Source organism: Puccinia triticina, chromosome 14A (assembly GCF_026914185.1).
Source record: "Puccinia triticina chromosome 14A, complete sequence".
NCBI classification, from domain to species: Eukaryota; Fungi; Basidiomycota; class Pucciniomycetes; order Pucciniales; family Pucciniaceae; genus Puccinia; species Puccinia triticina.
The window spans coordinates 2,375,808-2,398,134 of NC_070571.1; the positions used below are offsets into that span (position 1 = coordinate 2,375,808).

Below are 22,327 nucleotides of genomic sequence, written 5' to 3' on the forward strand. Positions count from 1 at the left end.
GCTTTCTTCCTGGCCTCCAAGTAGGTTTCCTGGTTGGCATCCCTTCCATTCCCCCCTTTTAATCCCCTGGCTCATCTGCACTTAGTGCAAGTAAGGCAGATGTCTCAGAATCCCCTTTACATTCCTGGTTGGAATTCCTAGGTGTGTCAGAAACTCACCATGGTTGTTTGTGATTGCCTTTCCTCCCAAAACTCCCTCAATCAATCACCTTTCCTCCCAAAACCCCCTCAATCAACACCCGTATGTGTCAGTCTTCCGCAACTTGCCATCCTCCTTATTTCTGCGGCAGTTTTGCTAACTTCCTGGGATCTCTCAATTGTATGATGTATCAGTCTGCAGTTGCTCTGTTGACATAATCTACAACATGGCCATGCACAAAATCACATTTTGCTCACACCATGTGCAAAAATGGTTCATTTGTAATCAGGTTGCACAGTCCTGAAGCTGTTGCATGACATTCATTCCGCAGGCACAGGCAAAGTCGGTGCAGATTGAATATCACACAACAGCTTCAGGGCCGCGCAACCTGATTACATAAATATGTAACATGAATTGTTTTTGCACACGGTGTCAGTTGCCCTGTAAGGGTCCTTGTTAGGACCCTCACTAGAGTGGAGGAAAAGGGGCTTGTGGAATCTCTGGGCTAAACATCCAAAGATTCTAGTACCAAGGTTGGTTTGATTGCTAGCCAGGAGAGAAAAAGTTCTCTTGTAAGTACAACATTGATAGTCATGGAAGAGAGAAATGAAGAGAAAAAAGGAAAAAAGTTGGTAGTGCTTACCTAGCCGGGAGAGAACGAGTTCTCTGCCGGGCTAGGGAAGCAAGAGCTGAAGACTAAGGCCCTGTTTGGAGCCAATATAATTGCGCAATATAATCTGGAATTTTGTGACATCTGATCAAGTTCCGGTGGACCTGATCAGATGTCACATAGGATGTCAGGCAAAAAAACTCATATGTCACCCGGATTAATATCGGCTCCAAACGGGGCCTAAGTAATCGGACGCGCGAGGGGGTCACGGCCCCCGAGGCCTCTCGTGTGAAGCCCTCTACAATAGGGGGCTTTACATGCCCATGCTCCCAAGGCCAGGATGTTAAAAAAGTACACTGAAGCTGTTGGCTGGAGGATGCTTGTGAAGATTTTGCTCCTCTGCCTGATGCCTAAGGCCAACTTATCCCTCGTGCGCTTGCCCAAACCTGTTGAGTAACAAGACGCGCCCGGGCTGATCCGACGGGCTGATGCGATTTCCAGCTTGACCTGATCTTTCGGCCGACGTGAACCCCAAACAACATTTCCCCTCTCTTCGTTATCCAATGGAACGTATAGCCTATCATTCGTTGCACTCCATACCCTTAACTTCCTGGATGACATCCTGTCCCATGAATCATGGACGCCATCTCTTTTTTCCAATCAAATATAATGTTATCCATTTTTTTCTACTCGTCTGTGCGCCTTCCAGGATTCACATGGCGCGGCGCACGCCAACTTTATCTCGAATCCCATTTTGGCTCCGCAAATTGTGAAAATTGTGAAATAAGTAAAATATGAAGCCCAAATACACAAGCGGCACAATAGTGAGTTTCTTTCCTGAATGGCGTCAACCCCACCTGGGGACAGCTTGGGAGAAAGCGAGAGTGGGATTGATCGACAATCGGCGGCGTGAGACGAGCTCAATAGATAGATCCAGACCAAGGTCCACAATGCTCTGGCCTGCGGAGGTGAAAAAGCCGTACGTGCTCTCTCCAGTCGGCACAATGCCAGAGGTGTCTTGACACACCGCCGGAGGAAGGAGGTGCAACATCAAGATTTTCGTCCTACAGAGATTGACTCACCGCTTTACTGGGCGGAGGATATCACTTCGCGAGATGAATACCTGTATCAATGACCCTCCTCTTCAACATCTTTCTTTGTGCCTTTTCATCACCGAATCACTAAGGAACATAGAGACAAATCACAATTTCGTGCACTATTGGGTGAAAAAATCCGCATCAAGATGATTCTGGGGCTAGTAGGTGAGAAAGAAAACAGACCTAGCGGGAGAGCTTGGTCTCTGTCTTCATCCGACCCAGATCATAGGCGTACCGACGGCTACATTGCCTTGAATCGGAATTTTGGGGATCATATCTTACCGCTGTCTTGAGTCTTGACGAGCTTGGCAAGATACACTGAACCGGGATCCGGATTGTAACAATTCATTGGGTGGCGCCGAATAACAGGTAGATTCTAGCGAAGGCGCCCATGGCAGCGCTCTTCAGCTGAGCCAAACCACGGAGCGTGATTGCCTCCTGAGAGCGCGCGGGCGGCGGACTCAGCAGTTACAGCGCGTAAAGTGCAGCAGCAATGAAGGACAAGGGGGGCAGCTTTTGCCGGCAGAGCGAAGCAGCAGCTGGGCTCAGCTTCAGAGTGGTACAATATAAATAAGCCGGCGACTTTCTCAATTTTCTACTCTCACGACACAACCTATCCACTGCCAGCAATACTCTCCGCGCCCCTTCTCCTCCTCACCCTCCGCTACCTTACACTAGGCTCGAGGTAAGAAATATTCCCGGCATACATACTCCACAGCCACCAACTCTACCTCCAAAAATAAGACTTATCCCCCCAATGTCTCTACTTCTTGTCCTTCTCCAGCGCTAGGCAAACAATCCTCGGACTTATCTCGACATGGAGGAAACTCCGCAATCTGAAGCGGCTCAGGCCCTTGGTAAGCGATAATTCGTAGGAAAATGTCTTGGTAGATATATACTGCAGGCATCTTCCTTACTTACTTCTCGCGCACTGCTCGTTTTATAGAGATACTCCGGCGGTTCAAACTTGCCTGCGAAGATCCAGCCTTCCGGGCATCTGTCCGCCGCGCCTCCAAGAAGGACCTCTACTTGACGGTGCAGTCGAAGCTGCTCAGCCTGAGGGAAATAGTCGAGCGGGACGATGTGCTCCAAGTCCCCGTCGACCACCCCCGCCTCTGGACCCTGCGCAGCCAGTACGCCGGTGCGCCCCAGAAGAACCTCAGCACCCCCGCTGCCCCTCGCCCCGGCGCTCAAGACCACCTTCCCCCCCGCCCTCTTGCGCCAGCTCTTCGTAAACGCCGGGCTGCGAATGGGCTCGGCAACCTCGCTCATGTCATGGCCAACTTGACCTGATGTGTCGGCCGACCTTAATCTGTAACCTCATTCCCTCTCTCGTAGCTTTTGTTGGTTGAATGTGTTTTCTACATTGTAGTATACTCTATGCTCTCAATCATGTTGTACACTATCTTATGACCTTGATCAAATGAAAAATTATGCTTTTATTTCCACTCGCTTATGTCTCATATTGGAGGTTCTCCAGACATGACACGGCGCGCCAGCTGCCCAACGTATTGCTCCGGTCCCTATGAATTTTGAGATTTTTCGAGATTGTGAGGCAAGTGAGAAAGAAAAAATTGAAAACCATAGGTCAGAGTCAAAACCATGGCCAGCATGTTTCCTGGATTGCCCCAATCTGACCAGCCGAGGTACCTCGGGAGAAAACAAGAATGATTTGGTCACCTGCGGGGTGTCGAATAAGAAACATCCTGAGCAAACAAATCCATCAGGTGTGCGGGGGTGAAATGATGCATGGATGATGATGCCCCTCCCCATGGGTCTGTTGGGCGCCTTTTTACTGTGGCAGGCAGCTATTCTGAGATGCTTTGCTGGTTTGATTGGGGGCAGACCAGTCTTACTCCGAAAATCAATTGCGTGGAACCCTACCTCAGTCTCCAAAGCCATACATCTGGCTGTGATCGTATAAATGATCAGATGTGACCATCTTTTTCTTCTGTATTTGCGGACGTGATCGCTGCAATGACCAGCGCAACTTGGGGAAGAATCATCCAAGCAGACTATGTAGATGATTCGGAAGATGTCTCCCAAATGTGATTCTGACTGGTTTGGCGAGCCTGGTTACTGTCACTCGTCAGGATGGAGGTCAGTTTTAGGTTCAAGGATGCATTTTTGTTTAAACGTCGTGTGGCAACGAGACATGGACTATGTAGTTTGAGAATGTGAGGATCCGCGCAGTTGGTCCTCCGCAGCAGCGGCTGGTTGTTGGTTGGCTGGTTTTGGATGTTGGCATGGTGCTGGTGTTGTGTTGGGTGTCGGTGGTTAAGTAAGTTTGGGCAGAAAGGCAGTTGCGTTGCCAACTTTGCGGGCCCCGTTGTCCCTGAGCGCCGACTCCGACAACCCCAGCAGGGCGGATGGGATAAAAGGAGCAGCTTGATGACCACCAGCAACCACCCGCCAGCGACCATGGCCCACGCACTCCCCCAGACCATCTCCTTCCTCTCATCCATCCTCACCCCCTCCGAGCACCCGCCCAGCGAGCCCCAGGAGACCATCCCCGCCATCCTCAGCATCCTCCGCGAGCCCGACGAGGACGAGAAGCCCGAGCGGCTCAAGGCGTTCCTCAGCAGCGCCGCCACCCCTCTCGGCGCCCTGCCCGACCACCAGCTCAACCAGCTCATCCTCGCCCTCCTCCACCAGCACCACCAGGACATCCACCACAAACAGCCCGCCCTCGCCCGCGCCTCCTCCCAGCGGATCACCATCGCCAAGTCCCGCTTCCAGCCCCGCGCCCCGCACCCCGCCTCCACCCCCAACACGCCCCCCTTCTCCGCCAGATTCATCCACCAGCCCAAGCCCGCCCTCAGCCTCCAGCCCCCGCCCGCCCTCAATGCCTCCGCCCTCGAGTTCAAGCCCGTCCTCTCCCGCGCAGTCTCCATGCCCTTCGAGCCCACCGCCGCCCTGCCCACGCCCCCGCCCGCGGCAGCCGAACACCCCGCCAGGCTCTCCGCCCGGCCCGCCTTTCTCGCCGACGCCCCGCGCTCAGCCACCGGCTTCCTCCACCACTCTCCCCTCGGCTCGCCGGCGCCCAACTCGCCCTACTTCCCGCGCAACAGCCGCCCAGCCACGCCCGAGATCCCGCGCGACCCATGGCTGACGCCCGTCCAGGACTCGCCCCGCCTCCATTCGCGGCTGCAGATCGAACAGCAACTGGCATACAACGCCACCCAGCTCGACCCGGACGCGCTCTTCCTGCCCTTCCAGGCGAGCACCAGTCCCCTGAAATCCCCGCTCCCCGAGATCGTCACCCAGCAGCCCGGCTCCCAGGGCCTGCCGAACTGCAACGCCGACGCGCCCTCCTGTCCGTCGGCCCTCGAGTGGGGCATGAGCCCGGAGATGGCCGAGGAAATGGCCCAGTTCTCCGTCTGGGCCGCAGACACCTCCGACTCCGACGGCTCCCAGCCCCCCGCGATCGTCCACCATCCGCCCGAGGAAGACGACGACGACGGCCAATGGATCACGCCCTACGACGAGATGTGTGCCGCGCTTGCTGGCACCGGCGTCTCGGAGGCCTTGATCGACGAGGCCCTCGGCCAGACCGGCTTGGACACGCATAAGGCTATCGACTGGTTGCTCCAACGTCACCGCTTCCCCGCTGCCTCCCAGCCGCCATCTGCGGACCCCGCCCTGCTCGCCTCCATCCGCCCCTCGTCCCGGGCAACCAGTCCAGTCCCCTCCAGCCCAAGACTCCTGCCCCGTACCAAATCACCCGACCCCACTAAACTCAGATTCAACAACAAAACTTCATCGACCAACGGCTCTGTGGGCGACGACTCCGGCTTCGAACCCAGCCCCTCCCATCGTGTCTGGTAAAGTCCCCCGCCTTGTCTCTGCTTTTTTTTTTTTTTGTTATATTGACGAGGCTTTTTTTTTTTTTTGGTTTGCATAGTCGGTTTTATTTACAGGGTTGCTGTCTTAGATCGGACTGCAAATTCAGCCACGACGTCGGCAAAGCGATCTGCCGCTTCTGGTCCGTCCCGCCCGCTCGGGTCCGCCGCGCGACGAAGACACTGACGCTTTTTTTCGTTTTGTGTGTATGTATAGGTTGAAGGGGCACTGCTTGAAGGGCGAGAGCAAGTGCGACTTCCTGCACTCGATCCCGGACCTCACGACGGACGAGGGGGCCGGAGCGGCGGCCGAGAAGCCGCAAAAAGCGCCCGATGCGCGCTCGTTTGCGGACGAGTTTCCCTCGCTCGCCGAGGCCGTCGGCCAACAACAGCAGCAGAAGAAGAAGCCAGGCATGGTGCGGGTGTTGCGGGATGTGCTCCTGCTGCCGACGGCGGTGGGGACCGGCGCGAGTCCGAGCTTAGCCAAGCTCACGGAGACGTATCGGAGCAAGACGGCGGAGATGGGCATGCGCAGGAAAGAGTGCTACGTGCGCGCGAAGGAGTGTTTCAAGCGAGCCGGTGCGTGGCTCTCCCCCTCCCTTTTCTCCTACCCGGCATACTGACGCAGGGATAGCGGGGTGCAGATGCGGCAGGGGTCAAGCAATGGACGCAGGAGGGCGACGGGTGGACCAAGCGCTTGGCCGACGAGCCCCGCGCGACCGCCGGCGCCATGATCGCCGAGCGCAACCGGCTGATGAAGGACGCCGTGCGCGCCGGCGTCCCCGCACGCAAAGACAAGGTCGACGAGGGCCCCGACCGGATGCATCGGGGCAAAGAGATGGGCGGCGGGATCTGTCTCGGCGTCGTGGCCCCGCCCGTCTCCTCGCGTGCCTCTCCGGTCAAAGAACGGATGGAGGCGCTCATGGACCTGCAGTACGCCCTTCCCCCCCTTTCCTGTGCTTGTTTTCAGCCGCTGACGTGGATGTGTGTGTGTACACAGCGGACTGAGCCCGGACGACGCGGTGTACTACCTGGAGAAGTTCCTGATGGCCCTCAAGACGGACTGTTTCCAGGGCCTGGCATACGTCCTGACCCGGCCGGCCGTCGAGCGCCCCACCTCGTCCTCCGCCTCTGCGTCCTCCTCCTCCTCCGCCTCGCCTTCTGCGGACGGCCAGGAGAGCGAGGGCAAGGAGGAGGCCACGCTCGAGAAGGCGCTCGCCACTTGGCTCGAGCGCAAGCGCTTCCCGTTCCTTGCTCCCGCTGAGGCCCCCGCATCCGGCCCTGTCCGGCGCGGGATCATCTGCATCGTTCGTCCTCCCCCCCTTCCCTTCCTCTCTCCAACCCCTCTCCCTGCTCACTAACGTTGCTTTCGCTTGGATAATCCCAGGACCCCGTCCGTTAAAGCCCCGTGTGTATTTCCGCCTCGTTCCTCTTTCCTCTATCTGTGTGCGTGTAATCGCCCTCTATGAGCGTGTGTTGTTGTGTAGACTCTCGCAAAAGTTGTTGTATAAGTGTGTGTGTGGACCGAAAACAGTCCGGTCGGTTGCCCTTGTATTCTTCTCATTATCCTCATCATTATCGTGTTCGTGTTCGTGTACACCGCTCTCTTTCGTTGGCTGTTGTTGAATGTACTGCTACTACCGTGTTGCCATCCATTGTATACACCCGCTCCTTTGTTGTCCCCCCACCCCAGTCTTTCCACCTCCCTTCTCTTTAGGTCTCCTCGCTGTCTCCTTCTCAGTGTACATATATATCTTCTCGCCCGCCAGCCTCGTCACCAAGCTTCCTCGGTTCCATGTTGTATTAAGCCTCCTCACTTTCTTTTCGTCTCTCTCCTTTGTGGTGTGTGCCGGGGGAGCTTTCAACCGTGTACATATGTAGATGTCTCGATCTTTCTTTGCTTTCTTTCATGAAATTGGATCAATTGCATGCGGTTCACGGAGCCCTCGAGGCCTCCCTCGGGTTGGATGCCGAAGCCCCAAAAAAGGCGCAGGGTCCCTGGAGGTCTGCATTGTCTGGACCCAGTCTGTTTTTGTGACACAGAGTCCCTTGGAAAATTAAACTTAATAAGTGTCAGAAAAGAAATGGCTCCACCAGGACTCAAACCCGGGTGGGGCTAACTCTAGGTGCCTGCTTTCCCACTAAGCTACAAAGCCAGAGTTGCCAGATTCATAATCTAACATCCTCCCGGAATCTGGACACAAGTCCCCCCTGGTGGGAGGCTCGCTGTGGCTGGCCGCAAAGCGGCCCCTCCCACAGGGAGCGGCTTGTGCACAAAGTCAAAAGATTGGCTGAGAAAGAAACCATGAATGGCTGAAGGAAAAATACTCAGCATCACCCAGCCTCCCCCTCAGCTCCTGTGGACCTGGCCCTGTTACAACCTTGTAGACCCCCTTGTACTCGCCAGGGGTTTCCATTCCTGAGGAGGTTATCTTCAAGCTCTCCTCCCCACATTGTACATTCCCCAGTTAGCAATCAACTCATCAAGTTATGGTTATAACATATTGCTAACTCTATAAATCTTTTTTCCGTTACAATCCCTCAACTCCGCCACCGTTCAATGACAGCCGCCGTAGCCGGAATAGCCTTGAAGCGCCGTAGAATCCCACCAACCGTTCAAGGACAGCCGCCGTCGCCGGAACAGCCTTGGAACGCCGTAGAACAGCAGTCCAGAAAACCCCCTCCCATTTGAACCGTATCCATCACCCCAAACCTTACCGATCCTCCAGACTCTACCCTTCCGCTTCACCACCCTCCACCGACCTGACACCTTTCGTCCTCTGCCGACCAATACCGCCACTCCTCATTAGCCAACAACTTGGACGGCCCGCGGAGCAAACCCCAGACCCCTCCAGCAAACACCCAACACCGAGACGCGTCCCAAGGTTTTAGGGTACACTGTGGCAAGGGCAGCCCGTGTCATACAGCAGTAACGTCCTTCACAAAATTACGTTTTTACGTCCCCCTCAGTGAGCTTGGGAAAGCATTCAGCCGCTGACCTCAAACAGTTTTGACCTCTCTTCTTTTTGGACAAAGCCGACGCCCTGCCGACGACATGGACGCACTCAACGCCCAATTGGAAGCGATGAGGCTTAGGATGGACGAGGAGCGGGCCCAACGTGTGGCTGTTGAGGAACGACTCCGTCTGGCCGAAGCCCGGATCGCGGAAGCCGCCAACGTCGACAACCAGGTCCAACCTGCCCAACCCCCAGCGCCAGTGGCAGCCCCCAGCACCCTCGTTCTTGCAAAACCGAAGGAGTTCGACGGGACCCGTGGCCCCTTAGCAGAAGCTTTCATCAGCCAGATCGGTCTCCACACGATCACCTTCCCCGAACGATTCCCCAGCGACTCGACTAAAGTCGCCTTTGCGGTGTCCTTCTTGACGGATTATGCGGCAACGTGGGCCCAACCGTACTTGGAAAAGCTGGTCCGAGGCGAGCGTATCATATTTCAGAACTTCCTCAATGATTTCTCGGCTAGCTTCTACGACCACAACCGCAAGCAGAAATCCAAGATCGCCTTAAGAAGCCTCCGCCAAACGGGGACCGTGTCAGCCTACACCCAGACTTTCAACATGCATGCCCGCGCAATCGGATGGGCCGACGGTCCGCTCATGAGCCTTTATCAACAAGGGTTGAAGGAAAAGGTCCAGCTGGCAATCGTTATGAGCAGCGTGGCTTTTGCAACCTTGCAAGATATGCAGGCGTTGGCGTTGAGGGCCGGACAGACCATCGAGGGAATAGCAAACCAATATTCCACCAGGCCCTCCCCCTCCACCTCCAGCAACCCAGCCCCAGACCCCAACGCAATGGACCTGTCCGCTTTCCAACAGACAACCAACAAGCGCAACCCGCTATCCAACGCCGAGCGAGCCCGCCGAGTCGAGTTAAACCTTTGTTTCCGCTGTGGGCAGGAGGGTCACATCTCCCGCGGTTGTTCGAGCGGACGCAAGGACGGTAGGGGACGCCAGCAAGTATCTTCGAATGCCCGCATAGCCGCACTCCAAGCCGAGATCAACACGCTCCGTGCCAATCAAGCGACCCCGACCAATGAGAATGCGAGCTTGTCAAAAAATGGAGAAGCTCAGGTCTGATCAATGTGCCTAATCTGAGTAAACCCACCGTTGTTAGAGTAGATGTCGGCGCTAGCAAGTTGAATTTTAAATGCAATACAATTGACCCAAGATTATTCTTGCCGTTAGCCGTCTCAATTTCTAACGTCCCACGAGCCACATTCATTCCCTCTTTTCTCATTGATTCGGGAGCCACCCACAACGTGCTGAGTGACTCCTACGCCCGCCGCCTCGGATTGCTGCAATACGCTACACCCACCCACCGTACCGTCTCCGGATTTGACGGATCGACCCGCCCCGCCTCGTTTGAACTCTCTGTCACCCTCCAAAATGAAACCGCCCCGTCCCGCATGATTGTCACCACCCTGAAAGACTCTTACAACGGCATCCTCGGCATGCCGTGGCTACGCCGCAATGGCCACTTGATTGACTGGAGTAACCGCCGTCTTGTCCCTTCCGATGCAGCTGTCTATACAGCTTCGTCGTCTCCGCCAACACCCTCCCCATTGGATCAGCCCAGGAGGGAAGCTAGGATTCTGACGAGGGGGTGTGTGTCTACCCATCCAACACAGTTGGAAGACACGCTAGCACCCCCGCATTGTGAGTCTTGCCAACTTTGCAAACACCCTGTTTCAGCTAGCCAGTGTGCTCCCCCCCATCCTTTAGAACCCCCGACCGCCCGGACGCCTGTTGCAGCTGTCTGTGCAGCTTCGTTGTCTCCGCCAAAACCCTCCGCATTGGACGAGCCCAGGAGGGAAGCTAGGATTCTGACGAGGGGGTGTGTGTCTACCCATCCAACACAGTTGGAAGACACGCTAGCACCCCCGCATTGTGAGTCTTGCCAACCTTCCAAGCACCCAGTTTCAGCTAGCCAGTGCGCTTCCCCTAATACTATAGGACTTTCAACCGCCCGGACGTCTTGGTCAACTTCTGCCCGTCTGGCCGCCTGGGCCGCCGCGCAGACACCCGCCAAGTCCATTGAGGAGCTCGTCCCCGCCTCGTACCACCAGTACCTCAGGATGTTTCAGAAATCCGCCTCGCAAGGCCTACCCCCCCGCCGCCGATACAACTTTAGGGTTGAGCTGACGCCAGGCGCAGTGCCACAGGCCAGCCGGATCATCCCCCTGTCCCCCGCCGAGAATGAGGCCTTAGACACCCTGATCAACAAAGGGCTTGCGAACGGAAATATCCGCCGAACCACTTCCCCATGGGCGGCTCCAGTCATATTCGCCGGGAAGAAGGATGGCAATCTACGACCATGCTTCGACTACCGGAAACTCAACGCTGTGACCGTCAAGAACAAGTACCCCCTGCCCCTCACCATGGATCTAGTCGACAGCCTCTTGGACGCCGACACGTTCACCAAGCTGGATTTACGGAATGCGTATGGTAACCTCCGTGTCGCTGAGGGCGACGAGGACAAACTGGCGTTTATCTGTCGTTCAGGGCAATTCGCTCCTTTGACGATGCCGTTTGGGCCGACCGGCGCACCTGGGTATTTCCAGTATTTCATGCAGGATATTCTGCTAGGCCGAATCGGGAAAGATGTAGCGGCTTACCTGGACGACATCATGATCTATACGAAGAAGGGATCCAATCACGAGGCAGCAGTCAAGACGGTACTTGAAACGTTGAGCAAACACACCCTGTGGCTGAAACCCGAAAAATGCGAGTTTTCCAAGAGCGAAGTCGAGTATCTCGGGCTTTTGATTTCGTGCAATCGACTCCGGATGGATCCGACTAAGGTCAAAGCCGTTACCGACTGGCCCCCACCCCGAAATATCACCAAGCTACAACGGTTTATTGGATTCGCGAATTTCTACTGGCGATTCATTGATCAGTTTTCCAGAGATGCACGACCCCTCCACGACCTGACTAAGAAGGAATCAAAATTCAGTTGGTCTCCGGAATGCCAGGCTGCCTTTGACCATCTGAAAGTCTCATTCACGACGGCGCCTATCCTGAAGATCGCCAATGCGTACAGGCCGTTCATCCTAGAGTGTGACTGCTCGGACTTCGCGTTAGGCGCTGTCCTGTCCCAGGTCTGCCCAAAGGACAACCTCCTCCACCCAGTTGCTTACCTGTCACGGTCACTCATCAAAGCGGAACGCGATTATGAGATCTTCGACAAGGAATTACTAGCAATAGTGGCAGCGTTCAAGGAATGGCGACAGTACCTAGAAGGCAATCCGCACAGGCTCCACGCCATCGTCTACACCAATCACCGCAACCTCGAAAACTTCATGACCACAAAGAAGCTTACTCGACGGCAGGCCAGATGGGCTGAGCTACTCGGCTGTTTCGACTTCGACATTGTCTTCCGACCGGGCCATGAAGCCGCACGCCCTGACGCGCTGTCCCGACGACCAGACCTGGCCCCGGACAAGGAAGACAAACTGTCTTTTGGACAACTGCTCAGACCCGAGAACATTCGGCCGGACACGTTCACCGCCATCGCCGAGTTTGAAGCGTGTTTTGTTGATGAATCAGTGGACCTGGATAACGCTGACTACTGGTTTGAACTTGACGTCCTTGGTTTGGACTCCATTGCAGCTTCGTCATGCCCGACAAAACCCTCATTGACGGACAAGGATCCCACGAGGGAAGCTAGGCAACTTGACGAGGGGGTGTGTACTCCCAATGGGTTCATTGGTTGCTCTTCTTTAGAGCCTAATAGTACATTAGCACCCCCGCAATGTGAGTCAGTTTTGTCTTCATTAGTGCCTGTCTCAGCTGGCCAGCCTTTTTCTCCCGGGAATATCTTGACAGAAACGGAGATCATCGAAGCAATACGGGAGGCCGGGCCTGAAGATGACGACTACATGACCCTGTTGAAATCGGTCAAATCACCGACATCCAGACGCCTGAACCCCAAGTTATGTCGTTACTCGGTCAGGAACAATCTCCTCTGTTACGGTCATCGCGTGGTTGTTCCGCGTAACGCGGAATTGAGAAATCAAATCGTCAAGAGTCATCACGATTCGAAACTCGCCGGCCACCCCGGACGTGCTAAAACCCTCAACCTAATTCAGCGCTCTTTTACCTGGACTTCCATGAAGCAACTCGTCAACCGCTACGTCGACGGCTGCGACTCCTGTCAACGAAGCAAACCGTGCACGCAAAAGCCTTTTGGACTGTTGGAACCACTTCCAATTCCAGCAGGCCCATGGACCGATATTAGCTACGACTTAATTACTGATCTCCCGACCTCGGACGGATTCAATAGCATTTTGACAGTAGTGGACCGATTGACAAAAATGGCTCACTTCATCCCTTGCAGCAAAACACTTAACGCCGAAGGCCTGGCCCATCTAATGCTCAACAACGTGTGGAAATTGCACGGTACGCCGAAGACGATAATATCCGACCAAGGATCCATATTCATTTCTCAAATCACAAGAGAACTGGACCAGCAGCTGGGAATCAGACTCCACCCGTCGACAGCATTCCACCCGCAAACCAACGGTCAATCCAAAATAGCCAACAAAGCCGTTGAACAATACTTGCGTCATTTTATTGGGTACCATCAGACCGACTGGGCACCACTGCTCCCAACAGCCAAATTCGCCCACAACAACCACGACCATGTGTCAACCGGCATCTCGCCGTTCAAAGCTAATTATGGATTCAACCTGTCTTACGGGCGACTACCCTCATCTGAACAGCGCCTACCGGCAGTCGAAGAACGCCTCGAACACCTCAGCCGGGTCCAAGAAGAACTGAAGGAATGCCTTCAATGCGCACAGGAATCAATGAAGCATCAATTCAACAAGCGGGTCAGGGCCAATCCGGACTGGAAAATTGGAGAGGAGGTGTGGCTCAACAGCCGTAACATCTCGACAACCCGCCCATGCCCTAAGCTGGACGACAGATGGCTAGGCCCCTTTCCTATTTCTGACATCATCTCACGGTCTGCTTACAAACTGACTCTACCATCTTCTTTGAGAGGCGTACACCCGGTATTCCACGTGTCTTTGCTGCAAAAACACCAACCGGATCTGATTGAAGTCCGACAAGCAGAAACACCCAGGCCCATAACCATTGACGGCGAGGACGAGTGGGAGGTGGAAGAAGTGCTCGATTGGCGAGGGCGAGGAAAGAAACAGGAGTATCTGGTCAGCTGGAAAGGATTCGGGCCTCAAGAGAACTCATGGGAACCGGAGGACAACCTCGACAACTGCAAGACGTTGGTCGAAAACTTCAATACAAGATTCCCCGACGCCGCCAACAAGCACAAAAGACGTCGACGGAAACAGAAGTAATGTAGGAGGGCAAGCTTTTTTTTTCCCAACAGCCAGGGTTTTTAATGCTGCCCGGGGAAACAGCGGCATCCGCCAAGGACTGGGCTTAAACGGGGGATAATGTTACAACCTTGTAGACCCCCTTGTACTTGCCAGGGGTTTCCATTCCTGAGGAGGTTATCTTCAAGCTCTCCTCCCCACATTGTACATTCCCCAGTTAGCAATCAACTCATCAAGTTATGGTTATAACAGGCCCAGAGCCGAATTACACTTCATGATCTCAGCTTTCGAATGGCACTGGTCTCATCTCCCCAATCATTATCATTTTTGCTGTACTAATGTTTTAATTTTTTTTTAAAAAAAACACAAAGAAATGTATACCGAGGAAGTACAACCATCATGCCTTGTGGATATTGGATTCACAAGCCTGCAGATATCTGCAGATCCTACACCTGTAGCCACTCAATTCTTGCAGATAGGATATTCAATTGTGCACCAAAATTGGATCTTCAGAGCAATGGAATATCCTTCAGGATTCCTTTGACCTTCAAAACGGATTCCTTCAACCAGTTTTGCATTTTGTGCATCAAAAACTTGGGTGAGGGTGCCCATTGGTACTGTCAAAAAACTGCATATTCAGTTTTTCTTGTACATATGTTGGTGAATTTTAAGATGTTTTTTTGGGCTTTAGGATTGAAAATCCTTCCTTTATCTGCCAGCCTGCAGACATTATTCATAAGCCTCTCCTACAGAGAGCCCTCCAGGCAGGGTCTCCCAGACCCTCCGTTTGAGAGGCTTAGTTAAGCTAGGGATGCTCTAAGGCTCTCCTAGACCTGCTGGTGTGCTCACTCCTCTGCAGGTACGCTTATGGTGTTCAAAATTGCGGAAGATTATTTTACATAAAATCATAAACTGCAATTTTGGCTGGGAGATGTCACTTTAAGTTTTATGCATGCTGACATCTCCCAGCCAAAATTGGCTTTATGATTTTATGTAAACATTGTCATATGCAACTTTGAACACCATAGCTTGGCTCTTTGAGCTCTAGACTCTAAATTTGTCAGAAAAGAAATGGCTCCACCGGGACTTGAACCTGGGTTGGGCTAACTCTAGGTGCCTGCTTTACCACTAACACTGCAGGCAAACAGGTGATGTTCCCGCATGCAGCGTCACCTGCGCAGTGACAGCGGCCACCAAAATTAGGTGACACTGTGCGCAGGAGCAACAGGCGTCTGCCTGTAGTGTAAGCTACAAAGCCAGAGTTGCCAGATTCATAATCTAACATCATCCTGGAATCTGGATGCTCTAAGGCTCTCCTAGAACCGCTTGTGTGCTCACTCCTCTGCAGGTACGCTTGACTCTTTGAGCTTGAGATTGTGAATCTGTCAGAAAAGAAATGGCTCCACCAGGACTGAAACCTGGGTTGGGCTAACTTTAGGTACCTGCTTTCCCACTTATAAGCTACAAAGCCGGAGTTGCCAGATTTGTAATCTAACACTAAGCTCTTGCTTGCAATTGATTGGATGGTCATTGATCAGACACGCGCAACTGGCTATCTTACTAGACACCTGTCATCAAGTAGTCAATTTGATCCAGAGAAAAAGAAATGTTGGTTTGATAGTATGTAGAATATTTCCATATTTCAAAGGGTATTGTTTTTGTGAGGAGGGCGTGTAAAATCTGATGATGGCTTGAAAACTCTGGGGTATACAGAACTCCTCTCTCACACAACGTTTTGAGCAACAGCTAATTCAGCATTCATGATGCTACTGGTCGCAGCACCAATCCTGACGTTATTACAATGAACTTGATGTCCAAGACAGGCCACTACAGCAAGGCAAGAAAATATTTGCTTTGATGTTAACAACAGTTGTTGATATGCTTTTTTAGGCAAAGAAAGACGAGTTACTTCTCTGACTCTGTCCACGCTGACTCCGGCACCGTCCTGGAAGTATTGGTCCAGACGGGGCTGAGGCCAATCCTCTTCATCATCCACAAAGATAGAATGCACCGGAGCAGAGGGGCAATTGAAGGTCTGAGGAGCTGAACAATAAGGTATGTTACCAATAACTTCACCGCACCTAACCACCATTGCTACAGGTTTGAAAACTCAGCCCTTCAGGGCTGATCCCTAAGCAGGGGGGCTCGAGGGCAGACCAGGTGCTGGCCTAGAGAATGTTGACCAGTACCCGTTGGGGGGTACCCGGCACCCTTGCGCGGGTACCGCCCTCACCTGCCCCCCACCCGTCCGGCGGTGCCGGATGCGGTGCCAGGTGCCTGGTTTTTGGCAAAAAGCGGTGCGGTACCCAGGTACCGCCTTTCCCCCGGGGGGGACTGGGCAGACCCGCCCCTGGTCCACTTTGAATATGGATATGTAGATATGTGATGTTGCTCAGCCACCAACTCCGTCCACCAACCCTCAACCAACGTCATGCCTTGCACCTGCAAACAAACAACATCGACGCAGGACCATTCACCCGAGCAGGAAAACAACCCAAACAGCTCTCAGGCCGCATCAGTAATTTTTCCCGCTAAGAGATTGACTGACAAGGAAGAGCTGAGTACGTTTTTTATCTCAATGATTAAATCCAACCAAGCCTTATTCTAATTCTAAGTTCTTTCCATGTAGAACAATCTCAGAAGATAGCTGCAAATTCTGTCAGTTCAAGCTACCAGTCATATCATGTACAGCTAGCCCAAAAGAGCTTGCGACTTTGGCCGCAAACTCTGAGAGTTTGTGCCGCAGCGGCAAGAGTTTTCCGCAGCTGTTGACATCCGTGCGCGGGGGATCCCCGGGGGGGGCGCAGGAAGGCGGCCTGCCACCGATCCACATCCAGCCTGCCACCACCAATCCACCACCAATCCACATCCCACCAACCCACCGCCAAATCCATCAACCCACCACCGTCGAGTCCATCAACGCCGCCAGCGCCAGCGCCAGCGCCACCCGCCAACGTCACAAGGGGCGGATTCCTTTGAGGACGCCAGCGGTGACTCAGAGCAAATCCGCTGCCATCACCCCCGATCGCTGGCTAGCCAACCCAAACCCTGCCTTCCACCACCACCAAACCACCGCCGACCATTGCCGAGTGCCACCCGCCACTAACCCACCGCTGACCGTTGTTGAGTGCCACCCACCACCAACCCACCGCTCACGAGTAGGTTCTTTCTCAATGGTTTGTTTGCTTGTCTTGTTCTGTAACCCCAAGCTGATATGAGCTCTCTTTTTTCTGGTTTCCTTTTTCACTCCTTCAGGCACAATGTATGTGAAGTATAGCGCCGCATTCAAATTCGCCGTTGTTTGGGCGGCCCTCAATGGAAAACCCCTCGCCAAAAGCCAGACTCGGCGGGAGCCCGCCGACGATGTCGTAGATGTGCTCCGTGTGGCCCGGCGTCGCGTGCGCCCGCACCTGGCATGCGATCTTGCCCGTCGCCGTCTGCAGGATGTGCGCGTTTGTCGCGCCGTCCACGTGGGGACACAGGAAGTCCTTCCGCGGCACGCGCCCCTCGTTGCCCCCATACTCCTCCGCAAGCAGGCGCGAAACCAGCCCCGCCTCGATCCCGCGCAGGATCGCCCCCGCCGTGGCCTCGGTCGTGCGGAAGTGCCGGACGGCCACCGGGCCTTGCAGGATCGCCACCCGTTGCAGGTCTTGGTCAAACACCGCGTCGATGTCTTCCGCCTGCCACAACGATTCCTTCTTGAACCCTAACATACAACACGTCTGCAAGTCAGTGAGCCTGCCTTGGGTGATGTCAGCCCACATCCCCCATTGGGCACGCACAGATTCCAAAGTCCGCATCCAGCACGGGGATGAACGGGACCGGCTTCTGGCCGGGGCGCTGGCACAAGCTCAGGAAGTAGACGATGTCCTCAGAGGCCAAGATCTGCGTGCGCGCCTCGGGATATCTGGCAAAGAACTTCTGCAACGTGGGGCTGGGGCAGTCGAGCTCGGAGATCTTGGGCGCGCCGTTGACGACGGAGAGCCGCTCTTCGATTCTTCGAAGCCCTGCCCAAAAAACAAATCGGAGACAAGATGAGTGTCTGGCCAGACGCATGTAGGAGACGGGACTGACAATCTCCAACCAAGTTTTGCAAGGTAGGATCGACCCAGCGCGATTGATGGCGGACATACATCAGCCGGACCAGCCGATCGACAGTCTCTGCGTAGGTCATGTCGCCCAGCTCGGCCGGCTGGCCGTCCTTCTCGGCAAACCAAGGCTTCTGGAAATCGGCGTTCAGCCACCTGACGACGTACTCTTTGTGCGTCTGGAGCCAGGCCGCGCGTTTTGCGCGGGGAAGGGCAAAGACCGTTCTGGACATACAAAGACTTGATCAGCCTGCCAACACGGGGGGCAGAAGAAGTACTACAAGGCGCGAGGGGGCCAAACATACTCGTCAAATTCTTTCCACAGCTTGATCCCGCGCGTCGCGATCTTGTGGATGGGCTAGGCCAAGATTCTCTCTTTTGCTTTATTCTCTCTTTTCTCTCTGCTTTGTATTTCTTCTCATTTACACTCCTCAAGTGAAATCAATTATGTATCTTTCTATTTATTTTAATTGCAACAAACTCCAACTCATTGGCAATTCAACAAAATGTATGATTACAAAGTCATTGGATAAGAAAGACTGGGAGACGAATAGAGGAATAAAAAAAAAGATTGGAAGAGTGTCATTACAAAACAAATGGATAAGAAAGACTGCAGGCAAGGAATAAGAAAACATGATTAAAAGAGTGTGATTACAACATAAATGGATAAGAAGGAAAATAAAAGAGTGTGATTACAGACTAAACGAATAAGAGATACTGGGAGTACTTATGTGTTTCGAGAAGTGTTCATCAAGTGATGGGCATACTTCTTTGCAGAGGAAACAATTGATCAAGCTGGGCCTTTGGGAATACCGTGGCTTACAAGCTCACTAGCCTTGAACTCCTTGAAAATTGTCCAATGGGTGATGCCGAGGGCGCTAATCCCAATAACGACTTGAGGGGATTCTGGATTGACGTGGGCGTATGGGTGATGGAGCCATTCACTGTAATCAGACAGAGAAAGCAAGTGTTCAAGGCTATCCATGCTGAACCTACATAATCCACAGAGAAAAAAAGGAAACCAGAAAAAAGAGAGCTCATATCAGCTTGGGGTTACAGAACAAGACAAGCAAACAAACCATTGAGAAAGAACCTACTCGTGAGCGGTGGGTTGGTGGTGGGTGGCACTCAACAACGGTCAGCGGTGGGTTAGTGGCGGGTGGCACTCGGCAATGGTCGGCGGTGGTTTGGTGGTGGTGGAAGGCAGGGTTTGGGTTGGCTAGCCAGCAATCGGGGGTGATGGCAGCGGATTTGCTCTGAGTCACCGCTGGCGTCCTCAAAGGAATCCACCCCTTGTGACGTTGGCGGGTGGCGCTGGCGCTGGCGCTGGCGCTGGCGCTGGCGGCGTTGATGGACTCGACGGTGGTGGGTTGATGGATTCGGCGGTGGGTTGGTGGGATGTGGATTGGTGGTGGCAGGCTGGATGTAGATCGGTGGCAGGCCGCCTTCCTGCGCCCCCCCCGGGGATCCCCCGCGCACGGATGTCAACAGCTGCGGAAAACTCTTGCCGCTGCGGCACAAACTCTCAGAGTTTGCGGCCAAACTTGCAAGCTCTTTTGGGCTAGCTGTACCCAAACGTTCCGGCCAAAAAGACAAGTATGGCCGGAGGATGATTGCATATACTTGCAAAATGTAAGTGAAGATTTTGCAAGTATATGCATATTATTCCAAACTGATGACCAAAACCAAATTCAGATGCGGCTCTAAGATCAACCGACCTACCTCAGATTTGTCTTGTAGCAATCTTGTGAAGCATGCATCAATTTGCCAACGTAAAGAAAAAGAAAGCAAAGAAAACAAAAAGTTGGCTGATCTAGGATTTACAGCAAGTGGGAACATCCATCCGAAGGAGGTAAGCACTTCCTATAAAGCTCCCTAATCATAATTTTTAGATTTGAGATTGATCAGAGATTTTGGATGATCTAGGTGCCCCAGTTGTGTGCCATCTGGTGCGCCGAAGCCGCACGGCCATTTTTGGCCTTGACCAACGCGAGCCATAAAGCTATCCTTCATTATACGGTTGTCAAGAACTTACCGACCCCACGCGGTGTATCAAATGACATCCATATGCTCTACTTGGCTACACAAACCAACTACCGCGATGTTTTGAATGTTTGTGCTCCCATTTCTTTTCATTTATCTAAATTAACTGACAGGAATGTTTTTAATTTTTGTAGGTGCATAATGGTGCAATGTATTTGGGCGTTGACAAATGGCAATCCCCAAACGGATTTGACATTTTAGGCATTGTCATCTACTGATTAGTCGAAGGATCTGGCCCAGTCAATTTGGAGGCAATGCCGTTAGACTTCATTCGCTTGTCTAAAAGCCACATTGGCGAGTACCTGGCCAACACGGTACGTTTAGTTGTGGAGAAATTTGGAATCAAAGATAAGGTCAGCCAAGATTTACTGGATTGTCTTGTTCTATTGGAATGCTAATATCTTTCTATTGACCAATAACTCTTCTTCAGATATGTGGAATTGTGACCAACAATGCCAAGAATAATGAGGTAATGGTCAGGGAGCTCAAGAAGCTCAAGTGGCATTGCTTTAAAGGTGATGCACAATGGATCAGGTGTTTTGCTCATATACTAAACCTTATTGTCCAAGCTATACGCCGCCCTTTTGGAACTCAGAAAAAGAAAGGCGCTACTGAAAATCTGGTATCAAACTCTGATGGGAATGATTCAGATGATGACATCGCCGAATCACAAATTAAATTGTAACTTTCATTTTCAGTTCTTGTATTGTTTGATGCTGATTTGTCTCTCAAACACTAGGCTTCCGCGCGGGTACAATGCCATGAACTTGCAAGATTACAAATCCTTCAGCTGTTCTGACTCAAATTCCAAATCTGAAGACAACACTGAATCCCTCGGTGAGGCTGATATCAAAAATTCTAGTGAAGAAGATGAGGATGATTGCTACACATCTGTCTCCTGCAAACAGAGCCTAGCAAAAGTTTGTATTTTTCAAACTGTATGATTTATCCATTTCATTTATTTATTGTTTAATTAATTACAGTTCCAAGTAATTGCTAAGAAATTGAGGTTTTCGCCAAATTCCAAAGCTGAATTTGTTGAGATCTGTCAGGAGAAAGGTTGTGCAACCCCTCACAACATTGAAAGGGATGTGCGAACCCAATGAAATTCAACCAGTGCACAACTAAACAGCATAATTAGATGTGAAGAAGCATTGGAAGTCTTCCTTCCTCCCGGGTTTCATGTGGCGGTAGCGCAGCCAAGAGCACCGTAAACTGGGTGCAGAGCAGACCGCCGCGCGGACCTCTGCGCAGCATAGATTAGTTTTAATTGTTTTAAATATTGCAAATAGCTTCCTAGAGAAGCTAGACACCCAAAGGACCACCGCGCGGTCCAGAACCTCTTCTGTACAATATATTCCAACTAGGTACAAGTAACAAAAACAAGGGAGCCTGTATAAAAAGACCCCCTCAGAAGACCCACGTAATACTCAGCAGACAGCCACTGGTTGCATGAAAACTACGTGGGCTTGGTAGCGGCTAAATCACTCAGCCACGCAATACAGAGTACTGTTGTACCTGGTTGCATGGAAACAACAGCCGCCGGTAGGCGGCTAAACAACCAAGCCACGCGACTCAGAGAACTACAGTACCTGGTCGCGTGGTAACAATCTTCTTCTGAGCTCCGTTGCAGCAACGGTAGCGGAAAGACTCGGACACGAATTGCCAAAGAGCTCCGCATAGGAACCAACTCCTAGTGATCCTCCACTCAAGAGCAGAAGATCTCTAGCGTGTCATTTCAAGTAGAACTCATTAAACAAGTTCTGAAAAGAATGAATCTTCCTTGTGACCAGTATCCAAGAGATACGGGTCTTACGCGTAGCAAGACCAGTAAAGAGGCTGTGCCTTCCAACAAAATGTATTGGAAGGCCAGCCAGGAGAATAGCGAGCCAACGAGCCTCCCAGAAACAGCATAAAAGCCAGTGTTGGGAGGACTCTGGCTCCCCAGAATCATCAACCATCTTAAACCGCCTATCAGCGCATACCTTTGCCAACCTTTAGTTTGCCGACCTGTATGCTGCCAGCTTGTGTTAGGACTGTTTTTGATTCATTGTTTTTCTTTGCTGGACTATCAGTAAGTCCAGTATCTTTTCTCTTTATCACTTCAGGAATTATTCCCTACATATCTTATTGGGAAGCTGTCAAACTACCCCCGCTTTTTGGACCCCAGACAACACAGGATACACTACCCCTGCT

At 52.7% G+C, this 22,327-nt stretch overlaps 3 protein-coding genes across 3 annotated transcripts; 2 read left to right on the forward strand and 1 right to left on the reverse strand.

Annotated features, from left to right (window-relative positions):
• Positions 1–2,662: 2,662 nt before the first annotated feature.
• Positions 2,663–3,138, forward strand: PtA15_14A221 (uncharacterized protein; the record flags this gene model as incomplete). Its single annotated transcript, XM_053162915.1, has 2 exons — positions 2,663–2,702; positions 2,792–3,138. 2 exons carry the CDS (start codon positions 2,663–2,665, stop codon positions 3,136–3,138), a joined length of 387 nt encoding a protein of 128 aa, XP_053026893.1.
• A 1,128-nt stretch (positions 3,139–4,266) lies between these two features.
• On the forward strand, positions 4,267–7,089 carry PtA15_14A222 (uncharacterized protein; the record flags this gene model as incomplete). Its single annotated transcript, XM_053162916.1, has 7 exons — positions 4,267–5,669; positions 5,750–5,830; positions 5,905–6,266; positions 6,332–6,620; positions 6,688–6,790; positions 6,863–6,994; positions 7,075–7,089. The coding sequence occupies 7 exons, from the start codon at positions 4,267–4,269 to the stop codon at positions 7,087–7,089; spliced, it is 2,385 nt and encodes a 794-aa protein (XP_053026894.1).
• An 8,634-nt stretch (positions 7,090–15,723) lies between these two features.
• PtA15_14A223 (uncharacterized protein) lies at positions 15,724–18,321 on the reverse strand (the record flags this gene model as incomplete). Its single annotated transcript, XM_053162917.1, has 4 exons — positions 15,724–15,827; positions 17,344–17,706; positions 17,783–18,007; positions 18,075–18,321. The coding sequence occupies 4 exons, from the start codon at positions 18,319–18,321 to the stop codon at positions 15,724–15,726; spliced, it is 939 nt and encodes a 312-aa protein (XP_053026895.1).
• Between the last annotated feature and the right edge of the window lie 4,006 nt (positions 18,322–22,327).